Raw genomic sequence first — 13,778 nt, forward strand, 5'->3', positions numbered from 1 at the left:
CATCAGTAAGCTTTTTTCTACAATGATCTGTAGGTTTACCAGCTGAAAAAGGCTGGGTGGGCTTCATTCTGGGGCCTGTCCTCTTCCAAGGGCCTTCCCACTTCTAAGGGGAGTCATCATGAAGAAGGGAAAGAGCTGAGTTTGAATCCTGTCTCTGCCTTTTATAAGCTGTGTGACCTTGGGCACGTTACTTAACCTTTCTGAGCCCCACTTTCCTAATCTGTCCCTACCTCACAGAGTTGTTAGGAATGAAGGAACTTTTGTAAAGCATCACGCCTGACACACACTAGGTGCTCAGCAAGTATTAATTATCGTTTGACAACCTGCCGTGGGCCAAGTGGGTCTTGTCATTGACCCCTGAGGGAGAGACAGACAGGGATGCACCATGGGGCCAGCACACCACAGCCAGTCTGCCTCCATTGCCACACGACAAACACTTTCACTTCTGGAAGGGCCGAGCTGGGAAAGGTCAGGCTGTGCCAGTAGCCACTGGAGGGCGCTAGAACCAAAGCTTTGGAACCAACGGAGACAGAGGTCCCTGGGCGGCCAGCAGGTGGCGCCTTGCCCTCAAGCTCTCCCTTTCTATTGCTCTCCATCGAGGGAGGCTCGAAGTCAAACTCGAATCGCCGTTCTCAGGTCTCAGGCGATTCTTAACATCTCTGTGCCTCAATTCCCTCATGTGTAAGATGCAGATAAAAACAGCACCACCTCACAGGGCTGCTGTGAAGACTGAGTGAGTGAATTCAAGTGCTTAGAAGTGCCTGGCACATACTAAGGTACTCAATAATGATAATTAGCAATGCTTTTTTTTTTTTTTAAGAATTTCTAGGGGCCGGCCCCGTGGCTTGGCGGTTAGGTGTGCGCGCTCCGCTGCGGGCGGCCCGGGGTTCAGATCCCAGGCGCGCACCGACACACCACTTCTCCAGCCATGCTGAGGCCGTGTCCCACATACAGCAACTAGAAGGATGTGCAGCTATGACATACAACTATCTACGGTGGCTTTGGGGGGAAAAATAAGTAAATAAAATCTTTAAAAAAAAAAAAAAGAATTTCTAGGGGCTCTTGAAAATACAGATTCTCCAGCTCCTCCCCTTGGGAGGGATCTGAGGATCCACATTTTTTTTGTGTGTGTGTGTGTGAGGAAGACCAGCCCTGAGCTAACATCCGATGCCAATCCTCCTCTTTTTTGTTGAGGAAGACTGGCCCTGGGCTAACATCTGTGCCCATCTTCTTCTACTTTATATGGGACGCCACCACAGCATGGCTTGCCAAGCGGTGCATCAGTGCACATCCAGGATCCGAACCAGCGAACCCTGGGCCGCCGCAGTGGAGCATGCACGCTTAACCGCTTGCACCACCTGGCCGCCCCCAGGATCCACATTTTTAATAAGTACCCCAGGTCCTTCTTATGACCAGACAAATGTGGGAAACACTGGCTTACTCAATTATCAGCCTGGGAGGCCAGCTGAAATTCCTGTCCTGAGGAATCACTCCTGATTTCCCCATGCGAGATGATCTTTCCCTCCCTGGCTTCCACAGCTGTGTCTCTGCACTTTTTGTATCGAGTCTGTGTTGTCTTAAAGTTGTTTGAGAATATGTCTGAACAAGGTCTGGCTCTTCCATAGACCCTTCTTTACACCTGGAAATATCTGGCACAGACAAGGGGCCCCAAAATGTTTGCTTTTAAATTTGAAATATTCTGAAAAAGCAAGAAACCATTATTGGCAGTGTCCTTGGAATGTCTGAGGCAATGAGTGTAGAAATCTGAGCGACGGAGATAATGACTGCTGCATTCCTAGAGGTGACCTATTCAATATACGTTCATACCTATTTAAATATATTTAATATATTCTGAAAACTGTTCCTGTGGTCCATTTTCTAGGAAGGAACGGGTTACACAAACATGATTAATGGCTCTATATAGGTTTCTCTTCAAAATGCTCAAGACTATGGGTGGAAAGAAGCTGCCACCCACAGAGATGTGATAATGCCGAGGGCCGAGACTGGGCCAGAAGGAATGTGTGCTTCACGAATTAACAGTAAGTGAGTGAATGAATGAATGAATGAATGAATACCTACTGCCAAGGCTACCTAATCCCAAGGGATCAAATTTATCCCCCAAACTATAGACCTCAGCCAGCCCTCATTGGCAGCCAGAAGGAATAGCACTTCAAGGGACTCGGTACCTGGACACTCTAACTCCTTGTCTCATGGTGGCCTGCTCGATGTTCTTTGATAAATCTTGATAGTGGTAGCACCAAGGTGAGACGGGCCATGGATGACTCAGCCTAAACTGCACATCTGTTTCAGTGCTCAGGGTCCCCTCGCCACTTGGAACGTCCTGAGCACTCCCAAAAGGACGAGCCCAGACTCCAGGCCAGGAGCCTGAAGGAACTCCTGTCTCAGACCAATACTGCTATGGTGATGGGGGCTTGTCCAGTCATCAGAGGTCAGAACAGCTGAAGACACATTCATTCTGATTTCTCACTGTATCTGAGGCAGCTGAACTGGAGGCTGGGACCCTGAAATACATTTTCCTTTTTCTACATCACCAGGCATTGTCCTTCTCTTAATCTCCATTTCTCCATCAAACAGAGGAATAGCAAACCGTACTGCTGAAAGCCAGCCTTTCGCCTCCCAGTGGCCAAGTCTGTTTAAGCTGGAAGGCAAGTACAGATGGATGATGACTCTGCTCCCTCTTCTCCGGGTGAGTTCCTATCAAGGGGCAAACTAATCTCTACCCCAAGTGCAGGCGAATCCTCTGGCCTCTGTGCACGGAAGACCTGCTCCTGTCCATGGGGGAGGTGTGGGTTGGAGGGATGAAAGCCAGATCAGCTGAAGCCTTCTTACGTTTTCTCCCCGCATTTTCCATCCAGCTTGCCAGCTCCCAATTCCAAGCTAAGTATGGTATTCTGCCCACTGGTGCTGCTGCCCGGCCTTACCCAGGCTTGGCTGCCTCCTCCTCCTCCCTGCCCCCTCTCACGAACTTGCTCAAGGTTTAACTTCTAAAGATAAGACATTTCTTCACATGTCCTCACACGCCCACACTGCCTGGACCAAGCAACCTGTTCTAGAACAAATACGAAAGCTGCAGCCCACAGGGTTATTGTGAGCATATGATGGGTCAGGCCATAGACCTGAGCAAAGTCTTTCCTGGGAGTGGGGAGGCAAGTTTGAATTCGGGGCTGAGAACAGATTCTAAGGTATGAATGGAGATTTTCTTTGAATCTTTTATGGTTCCACAGCATCGCAGAATTTGAGAACCCAAAGGGAGTCTAATTGAAATACCTCTTCTCATTGGAAGGATTTAACAATTACAGAATAATGGCTCAACAGTACCAGGTCTCTTGAATAGTAGGATTTGTTCCCCAACACCTATTTGGGTGTTAAAATGCTCACAAAATAATTTTAAGTGGAAAAAAGACCAGGATACAGAAAAAGTCAACGAATGCCTCATACAACTAAGAATAGCTCCCAATTATAGGTCACCACGCCTGACATACATTATTCCATTTAATCCCCACAGCATTCATAAGGTGGTTTATATCCTCTTTTCACAGTTAATAAAACTAAGGATTGGCACAGTCGAGTAACTTATTCAAGGTCGCATAATAAGTAAGAGGCAGAGCTGGGATGGAAGTGAGGTTTATGGGACTCAAGTCTGTGCTCTTAACCACTACTGTGCTTCCTAAAAAAACATAAACTGAAAGATGGAGTGAGGGGAGAGACTCAGACCTCAAGCTTCGGGATGTCTTACTGGCCTCGTCTTTCCTGGGAAAGAAGGCCAAGATGTTGACAGAGTCCTCTCCCAAGGCCTGAGATCCCTGAAGCTTGCGGTGAGCAATTCAAGGATGCTGAAGACAATTTCACAATATCTCTAAAAATTTCAAATGCACATACCCCTTGATCCAGCACTCCTGAAACCGAGCACAAAGGAGTTAAAAAATCTTCCCTGGGCTAAAAGAAGTTAGCAAAAACTTTGAAATAAGCTTTGCTAACTGCAGCTGTGCATATTCAGCATGATCAACTGTTGTTTAAAACTGACCAAGTCTTTCTGTCCCTCCTTAGCATATGAGTGAGCTGTCTTTCCCAGGAAGTCAAGGTCCTGACATCAAGATTCAGCCTCACAAGGCCAAACACAGGCTGAAGATGAAAACTAACCAGAAAAGTCCCGACAGTCAAGGGAAAGAAATTCAGTCTTCAAGGCCAAACACAGGCTGGGGGGAAGGTGCCAACCAGCACAGCCACATGCTCCTGCTGCCCCACCTAAAACCCCAACACATGCTCTCCCTCGCAACCTTGAAAACCCCTTGCCTCCCATCTTTTGGGAGCTCTCGAAAGATGAGAGCTCTCGTCTCCTGGCTGACGTCACCCAAAATAAAAACTCTTTCCTTGCCATAAGCCTGGCATTCCAGTTTTTATTTGGCCCCTCTTGTATGGTGAGTAAAGGACCTGGGTATGTATCCGGTAACATTCCCACACTTCTGGGAGTTTATCCTACAGATGTACACAGGCATGAGTGAAAAGATGTGTGTACAAGGTTACAAACATTGCTTGTTTGTAAAAGCAAAAGCCTGGAAACCATCCAACCTCTTATCAAAAGATTGCTTAAATAAACTGTTGCATATGCCTGCGATGACACCCTGTGGAGCCAGGAGAATGAGGAAGCTCACTAGCTACTGCTACAGGACTATCTCCAAAATAAACCACTGAATGAGAAGAAGCAAAGTATAGAAGAGTAGTAAGTACAAGTGACCTTTGTGTTAAAAGGGGAAAATAAGAACACTTGTATCACATATGCTTGTATTTTCATAAAGAAGCTCTGGAGGGATACAGACAAAACCAATAAAATTGGTTGCCTGTCGGGCGTGGAAACAGGGTAGATGGGGGACAGGGGTGGGAACGGGACCTTTCATTGTGCATTTTCTTATATTTTTTGAAGCGACTGTATCATATGTTCAAAAAAAATCAGATTAAAAAAAGGAAAGGAGACTCTTAGAAAATACAGACACTGTGGAGGATGCCTGGCTTACTAATGCCAGTATGTGCATTTGTGTGTGTGTGCACATATGTGTTTGTGTGTGCGTGTATGTGTGCATTTGTGCATGCGTGTGTGCATGTGTGTGTGCGCATGTGTGCCAGTGGTTCAGAGGTGAGGGAGGTGGCGGATTGGGACTAAAGGAAACGACGTATTCCAGGAAAGCCTTGGCTGGAGGTCATCTGATCCATCTCCCTGCCTTTGTACAACCCAGCACAGAAAGTGAGTGAGTTGTCTTTGATGAGTGAGAAGTCAAGGGTACAAACAAGCGTGGACGGGCATGCAAAGCACAGCAAGAGGACAGGAGCAAGGTTACACTCCCCATGCCGAGCTCGCAGCTCTGGGCACCCTCCTCTTTCGCAGGCTAGTCAGGAAGTTGCTCTGTCCCTCCCCTTCCACTCCAAAGCCACCTCTAGGTCAGAACGCCCCTGAATGAAACCAAGGAGCCTATGGAGAGCCTTGGCCCTTTCACGGGGAGATGCGTGAACAGGGGGCAGGGGTCCTCAAAGATCTGCTAGTTTGTTATAGAAATGAGCAGGGGGCTGCAGCCGGGCTGCTGGAGAGTGGGCAGGGCCAGTACTGTACACAGACCTGCTGTTCCGAGCAGTCAGCACCTGGCCATACAGCATAGCGAGACTTGCATCTCACACCCCTGCCTGCAGTGTTCTGCACCTTGGCGCAGAGGGGCTGGGGTGAGCCAGTGGGGGAGACACATGTGGGGCTCCCAGACCCACAGTGCCTGGGCTGCAGGCCACTCACATCTCCAGGACCATGACGATGTTGGCCTTTTCTTCAAAGGCATCCACACACTGGACCAGCTTGGGGTGGTGGAGGCAGTTCATGATGCTGATCTCTTGCCGGATAGTCTCTTTCTCTTTTGCTGAATATGCCTTGAAGAATTTCCCTGCCCAGGTTTTTCCAGTTTTCTTTTCTACAAGTCGAAAGACCTGTCCAAATTTCCCACTGCAAAGAAAAGTGGGGAGGAGAGAAAAGGCAAATTTAGCCAAGCTTTCCACTGAATTGGGGTTGGCAAACTCTGGCCCGTGAGACAAATCTGGCCCACCTCTTTTTATAAATAAAGTTTTATGGGAACACAGCCACACCCATTTGTGTGCACAGTGTCTACGGCCACCTTTGTGCTTTAATGGCAGAGTGGAGGAGTTGCAACATAGACCATATTGCCCACAAAACCTAAAATAGCGACTATCTGGCCCCTTACAGAAAAAGTTTGCCAGCCCCAGCTCTAGATCAATGAAGCGCATTTCTAATACTGACAAACCTACTCTCCATCACTGTTGACCTCAGCCTGTGCCTGGCCCACATCGTCCCACCCGAGCACTGTCCAGTCTTGCTGTTCTTTCAGAATTGTCATTTCCTTGGCCTGAGGCCTCAATCTTGGCTGATGGACTTGTCTCCCATTCCCTGCAGAGGGACCCATGAAGTCAGGTTGAGGAAGTCCTTCCCAAAGACAGAGAATTTCTGAGTGGCTGCCTTCCTTCCACTCAACTCTCCAGCACCTGTCCCCTGGAGACAGCCCAGGAAGGACCCTGCTTCCCGCTAGGGGTTGACGGGGGTGTGCTGTTCCTTTGACACAACCCCCACAGACAGTGTGGGCTCCTTTCACAGAGCTGTTACAAGGTTGGTGTCGCTCCTTCAGTTCCCAGAAACCCACTGGAAATAAAAGTTGAGCCCATTCCTTTTTCTTCCACCTCCTGTACTCCCCCAGGGATAGAGAGTTAGGGGGGAAATGGACAGCTTTGGGTGCTGCTACTCGGGGGGATGGCTTGGCTGTGACGAGGGTTCAGGGTTGGGGTCCACACCCCAGGGAGGAGCCAGAAGAAAGAGCGTGGACCAAGTTCATAAAGTGAGCAGTGATGACCAGCTGTGCATTTCAAGGGTGTGCGTTTACTGAAGCACAAACCAAGAACTGCTGATCAGGCTCAACTGACTTCTGTGGATCCAATGGAAGGGATCCTAAAGACAGTCCTATCCAGACCCAGTCCCCTCGGTTTAGTCCTGTGTGAGGAAGTGAGGCTCAGAAAAGGAAGGACTTGACCAAGGCTTTCACAGAGTTGGGCCAGTGCAGAACTGCACCAACAACTCCTAAAAGAGCCCTGGTGAGTGATACTCTCGTGGAGGTGCTGACAGGGTCAGTCCCTCCTGATTCTAGAAGCATCTCAGGCTGGGGAGTTGGCAGCACCCAGGAATTAACTGCGGGACTTGCGCCACCCTCACCCTGGGGCCCAGAGCGTGCTTCCCACTCTACTTACGATCCTAGTCTCTCTTCGATGTCGTAGAAGTCAGACACTTTTTGTTCAGTATTGACTGTCACCGTCCGGTAGTCGATCTCGGGCTCCTTCTCATCTGCAGGGTGGGGGTCGGGATGAGTGTGAGCCATCAGATCCCTTGCTCGCCCCCTCCACCCCTCGAGCCAACCCGAGGACAGGTGGCCAGCACTCACCATCATCTGACACCTCCACTTCGTCCTTCGGCTCTAGGGGGAGGAGACAAGGAGGGCAGAGAGGACACAGCTGATTAGTACTGAAGGCCCATTGAGAGCAAAACACACTGGGGGCCTTGTAAGGCCTCAGCCTGCCCAGGAACAAGACCACCAAGCCCAGAGGTCTGGGCATGGCCATGGGGTCAGTCAGTCCATGCTGTCACGGGGCCATGTGTACACCAGCAAGCACTGGCCTTCCCACCCCACCCAGTCCCCTACCTCCCCTTCCTCTTGCCTCCATCCCTTCTTCTCTAACCTCGTGGTCCCCTAGACATACCCTTCTCACAGCTCTTCCAGTCCCTCTGATTTTCAGAACCTACACACAACTGTGACAGTCCCTTTCTGCTCCAGCTCAGAAATCAGCAACTTATAATTGCTTCTAGTGCCACATCCATTTATCCATTAACTGAACACTTTTTATGGAATCCCAGCAGTGTACCAAGTCTCTTGCCAGTTATTGTGGGTATACAAAACAAAATACATAGAAGGCATGATCTCTCCTTTCCTGGAGCTTATAATTTAGTTAAAGAGGCAAAAACACATATACTTGAAATATCCATTACAAGTGTTATATAATCAAGCACATGCTATGGCAGTACAACCTGAACACACAATGGTGGAAGGTGACGCAAAATGGGGCAATTATAAAGTCAGAGCAATCATTCCTGGAAGAAGTAGCCCTTGAGTTGTGTCTTAAAGGAAATGACGGACCACAGCGAGGGGGTGGGTGATGTCACACAACGAAACCCAAAAGGTGTTCATAAGGTAGGGCGAGGAGGGACATAAGCACTGGCTGCTCACACGGATGTGTCAGGAGTGAATGGGGACACGCAAGGACAGGCAAGTGTCTGGCAGGACACATCCACTTCAGGACTCCAGGCTTTTCTTTTCCTTGGCGTAGGTTTGTCCCTAGAGGGCCACTATGACTTCTTGACCTTGGCTAAGTGCCTTTTCCTTTCCGGGCCTCAGTTTCTTCATCTATGAAAGGAAGGAGCTGTACTTCTGGGTGATTTCTAGGGTCCCCGGCTAGCTCTAGAGGCCATGCTTTGTGCTCCTCAGCTATGATGTGGGCTGTGTTCTGGCTGACAGATGGAGCCAAGGGAGGTTCCCTGAGGAGACAGAACAAAGACTTGAGAGAAATCAGAGAGGGAGGACAAGGATTTTAAAGGTGAAAGTGTGTGTGTGTGTGCACGTGCACGTGAATAGGACTTGGGGGGAAGGGTGTGATCTACTAAAGCTCCCAACACAGCAAGACCGAGGAGAGGAAGGGACCAGTGTATGGACGAACCTCCTAAGAGGAGACAAGAGTAGACCGGCAGGGGCTTGGTCAGACACTGCCCAGCAGGGAGGGCTGGGTGTGAGCATGCTCAGCTCTGCAGTGCTGTGCAAGTTGCATGTCTGCGATGGGGGGTCGGGAAGAAGGTGCAGCTCAGAACTGTAGACAGTGAGCCCCTGTGTCAGGCTGAGGGCAGAACACATTACTGCAACCTAAGCAAACCACCTGAGAAAAAGTAACACAGTTCTCATACTTTTTCACAGTTCTCATACATACTCATCTCTTTTTCAGCGAGATGAGCACCCCTTGCTGAAAAAAAGTTTTCAGGGAGTTGATAAGTTTGTGACCAGGAGTAACAGAGGCTGTGATTTGTGTAGAATTCTTAAAACGCTATTCACCAAGTTTAGTTTTACAAAACTAAACATGAGTGGGATGGGGAGGAATATTTTGTCACAGAAATTAAACTGCCATGGAAAAATAAAAGCGGATGAGCTAGACAGGGACTCAGATTAGTGGTGGAGTCTCCCAGAGACTGCCGGGATGTGAGCCTACCTGATCAACTCTTCTAAATCATGCATTTGAAAGTTAACAGTGACATTGTCAAATGCACAGATGACCAGGATGCACCTGAGAGCAACCCACCTAGAAGGCACTAGTGGGGTCATGTGTTCAGGAAGAATTTAATTGCCTGGTGACGAGCCCTAGGGTATTAGTTAAAACCCGAGTGAGGGAACCCAGTTCCTCAACCTACTGCTCTGGCCAGCAGAATGCGTCATTGGGGAAATGGGCGCTGGCCACAAACAGGTCTTATTACTCTGCCGTTGGTAGAGCCTGGGGTCATCTGCTACTGGCCCTCTGGCTGTGGGCACTTAGAAAGCTGTGATGGAGCTGGGGGAGGTATGGAGGGCCACTGAAAGGAATGGCTGCTATGTGAAGATGATCAGAGAAGTTTAGGCCTCTCCAATGGGGAAAGAAGTCTAAAGCAGACATGATTTAAAAAAAATCAGAACTGCAAGGGTGAGATTAGGGTTATGGACTTTGATCAACTAATGAATACTGTAACTTGAGAGAACAATTTAGCATTAGACCTGACAGGGAGGAAGGCTGTAGGCATATGGAACTCACGTCTCAAGAGGTACCATGAGAACAATGAACAGGTTCGACAGATGTGTAGGTTAGTTCAACAACGATATTTCAGACAGGGCTTTAAGGGAAGCAAGAGATTCAAGTCACTCCAACAATCATTAATTGAACACCTGTGGGCCTTAGAGACAAAATAATAACAATAATAATGTTTACTGTCAGGGAGGCCCCATCGTCCTGATCCATGATGGCCCTGTCTGAGACAGAGGTCTGACCTGTTGAGGCATCCCTTATCTTTTTGTTCTCATGCGACACATCCTGATGTGTAAAGGCAAATGGAGTGTTCTGAGCACAGGGCGAGAGAGACAAGAGAGGGCAGGCTTTCTTGGCCTGCTGTCTTTAGGAGGAACCGCCTGTACTTTCCTAGTGAAGGAGCAGCAGCAGTGCTAAGAGCCCATGAGGGGCCTGCCAAGGACCTGGCACCTGGGGGCACTTTCCGGTTAGCCCTAAACAGAGCACCCAGTTCTAGAGCTGGCCTCTCTCGATCACTTTGACACCTGTCAGAAACTGCAGAGCGAGCCTTCTGGCCCCTCATCACAAACACCACACCCAGCCCTCTCGTCCTGCCTCCTTCCTTGGTGATCAAGATGCAGAGCTTTCCTGACATGATGGGTGTGGGCACTCAGGTTGTTCTCAGGGAATTCACACCCCTCTTTCTGGCTCACTGCTACACTGCCACCTTTCCTCCCTGTGGAACCAAGGCTCCAGGCTGAGATGTTTCCCTTCTTTCCCTTCTCGTCCTGCCTCCATTCCATTGTAGGGGGAAATGGCCACAAGGGGAAGAGCAGGAGAGGAGAGGGCGAAAGCCCACAGGTCAGCTAGCCAAGCTCTTGGAGCATACAGCATTGTAGTAATGAGAGAGGTGGCCACTGTTTTCCATCCTTCCACTAGGAAGGAGCTAAACGGCAGTAGGAGGGACTTCAATGAAACATTTAAAATTTTTCCTATTCAGAAACAGCTGTGAGATCCAAGAGCTAAGTGGAAGAACTATTTGGAAGATGGTTCTGAGATATTTCTGCAGACAGCTGAGTCGCAGTGTCCTGGAGTGGTGTTTGGGAGACGACCAACTGAGCCCTCGGGCCCCTCACAGGGCACATGTCTAGTCAGCCCCCCTGCAGAGAGCTGTCCCTTTCCTAGGCGGCGGGCTGTTGCATGCTCAGTGGGCACTAGAGGGCACCCCAGCCCGGGAGAGGGCCTCTGCAGGGCCAACACAGCAGTGGCCCAGGACGGGGTGAGCAGCATAGGGTGAGTGGCTGATCTCCGGCCTTCACCCTCTGCTTCTCTAACTGCCCTCGGGGTTGCAAGGAAGCCCCAACTCTGAAGAGGCCTCTATCACAGCTGTTTGCTAACAACCGTATAGACTAGAACAAGTTAGGATTAGGAGCAAGGATGGAGTAGATTTGCAAGTTAGAGCTGAGTAGTGGGTGTATAGTTCAAGACCTGGCTGGGACAGGAGAGAGCGAGTCCTGTCGGGGTGGTGGCTCCCTTTACTCGGGTTTGGGAAGACTGGGAGGGGAGCTATTAGGTTAGGGATCCTAGTCTGGGGTTGGCTCTGGAGCCAGAGGGGGACCTCTGTGTTTTGTCCTCCACCGTATCCCCAGTGACCCTGGCAGTGCCTGGAACCCAGGAGGAGGCAGAGGCCACACGGGGTGAGTGAACGCAGAGTGAGGGCTGGGGTGCCAGCAGGGATGGAACTGAGCGGTCAGGAGGAAGCAGAAAACTCGAGTTGCTGAGGAAGAGGCAGGAGGGGCAGTGGTAGTGACGGGGAGGGTGACAGCCAGCATTAGCTGGGCTTAGTGGAGGGAGGGCTAATCAGCACTGCCTTTTTGGTCACCATCATACCCCACTGGCTCCACAGAAATGACCTAGCATAACCACCTATCCCATCTCTCCTCTACACACGCACACACACGCACACACACACCCCACTTCTCTGAGAGCCATTTCCCTTTCAAAGTAGAGAGAGATGACCCACCCAGGCTTATAACCAACAAGCATCTGAGCAGTCCACAGAGGGCTTCTGCTTGGAACCGCCACCCCCTCCTCTGCTCCTCAGGCCTAACACTTGCCAACTGTTCTGCCCCTCCTCCCCCCTGGATAATCCAGCTGGGCCTGGGCGGGGGAGCAGCTTCCAGTGGGGAAGCCCTGGGTGGCCTGGACCCCTCCCCCAGATTGCTGGCGATTTCAACATTTCCTTGGTCTGCTCCCAGCCAGGAAGGGGCCCCAGGAGGGGAGTCTGAGGACCACAGACAGGGTCAGCGGGCCACAGGGAAGAAGGGAGAGGCCATCTGCGCAGAGCCAAGTGGTCCCAGCCCCTCCTGCCCGTAGGCTGTCCCCACAGCCTCAGGAGCTGCTGTCCTGGCCTCCTGGGAGCCACACCTCACAGCCCCCGCGGTCTCTGGTCCTCTGTGTGGGGTTCCTCAGGGATTCTACAGTTTCTCCTGGTTTTCACCATAAAGAACCTGGAAGCTTTCCTTTCCAGCTAATGAACATCTTCTCACTGCAGTGTTACCTCTCTTCCCGTCACTCTCCCAAGAGGTGGGGAGTCCTCTTCTTGAACAAAGGAATATCCTAAAAACATGCAGATTGGAACTTGGTTGCCTTTCCTGGCACCCCCACTCTAACCTGCCTGCTCCCCACTTGGCTCATTTCAAAGGGGGGGGGTGTGTCAAAGGGCAGCAGATGGTGGTTTTGTTACTTTGTTTCCTCCAGCAGACATCTGTGAGCAGCTAGTGGGCAGGAGCCCACGAAAGCTGCCAACAGGCGAAAGCTGCCAACAGGCGGAGACCTAGGCTGTCCTGGGAGCGGGGATCCACGCCCCCACGATGCACACTGTAGCTCTCAAGGAGACCTGCTCTCTGTGTGTTTCCAGGGCTCACCAGATACAGGCCCCCAAGACAGGGCTGCACCGGCAAAATTGTAAATTTGGTGTGTTTTCCATTGGTATCCTTCTAACTTTCTTTCTGGATCCCTCATTTAATTTGAAAGTAAAGTTTTAATATCTATTTTATACCTCATTTTTAAAACTAAAGAGGGGTATCAGATCATAATCAGTTTCCATACTCGCAATGCTGCTGGTGTATGGTGATTTTAGGACCTGTGCCCTGTCCAGCCCCTGAGTCCTTGAGTCTCCCACAGTCTCTCTCTCATACCTTTAAGCTCTCCTCTCTCCAGGAGCTCTATCCCTTGGTGTCCCTCCACCTTCCTCCCTGCCCCCAACCTTTCCTCCACGTTAAATTCACAACACCATTTTTCTTCTCCTGAAGAAACTTCTTGAAATAATATTCCATACTCTTGGCCTCTCCTTCTTCCATTTATTCCTTAAGCCCAGGGCAACCATGTTTCCACACTGCGGAAATTCTACGGAATTTGCTCTCAAAGATCATTATGTATCAAAGGGCTAAATCCAAAGATCTGTCCGAGTCCTCATCTCTTTCATCTATATTTGGCATTGGATGCTGTTCACTGAGCCCTCTTGCAACTCACTCCTTCCTGTGTTGCCGTAGCATGGCTCCAGCCTCCTCTAGGTCCCCTCCCTTCCCAGTCCCTTCTTCCGGTCTTGCAGGCTCCTTCATTTCCGCATTGGTGGTGACCTTCTCTACCACCCTCTCAGTGACCTCATCAACGTGCACGGCTTCTATGACCAATTAAATAGTGAAGACCCCCAAATCTGTAGCTCTAGCTTAAACCTTTCTCCTGAGCTCTAGACTCAACTGTTCCACGGTCTGAAGACACCTCCTCTTGGATATCCCTCAGACACCTCCATTTAACAGGACTGAGACTAGATCTCCCATCTTCTCCTGGACTCCCTGTTATCTAAC

The 13,778-nt window shown here is 50.1% G+C and overlaps 1 protein-coding gene across 1 annotated transcript in view; it reads right to left on the reverse strand.

The window, feature by feature from the left end:
* Nucleotides 1-13,778, reverse strand: part of MYLK (myosin light chain kinase) — a 268,738-nt gene that overhangs the window by 26,479 nt on the left and 228,481 nt on the right. Inside the window, exons 23-25 of the mRNA XM_058555934.1 lie at nucleotides 7,500-7,532; nucleotides 7,309-7,402; nucleotides 5,798-6,001 (exon numbers count right to left, since the gene is read on the reverse strand). Of these exons, the coding sequence (XP_058411917.1) occupies nucleotides 5,798-6,001; nucleotides 7,309-7,402; nucleotides 7,500-7,532 (331 nt within the window). The remainder of the gene's footprint in view (nucleotides 1-5,797; nucleotides 6,002-7,308; nucleotides 7,403-7,499; nucleotides 7,533-13,778) is intronic.

Source organism: Diceros bicornis, chromosome 15 (genome assembly GCF_020826845.1).
Source record: "Diceros bicornis minor isolate mBicDic1 chromosome 15, mDicBic1.mat.cur, whole genome shotgun sequence".
In the NCBI taxonomy this organism is placed as follows: domain Eukaryota; kingdom Metazoa; phylum Chordata; class Mammalia; order Perissodactyla; family Rhinocerotidae; genus Diceros; species Diceros bicornis.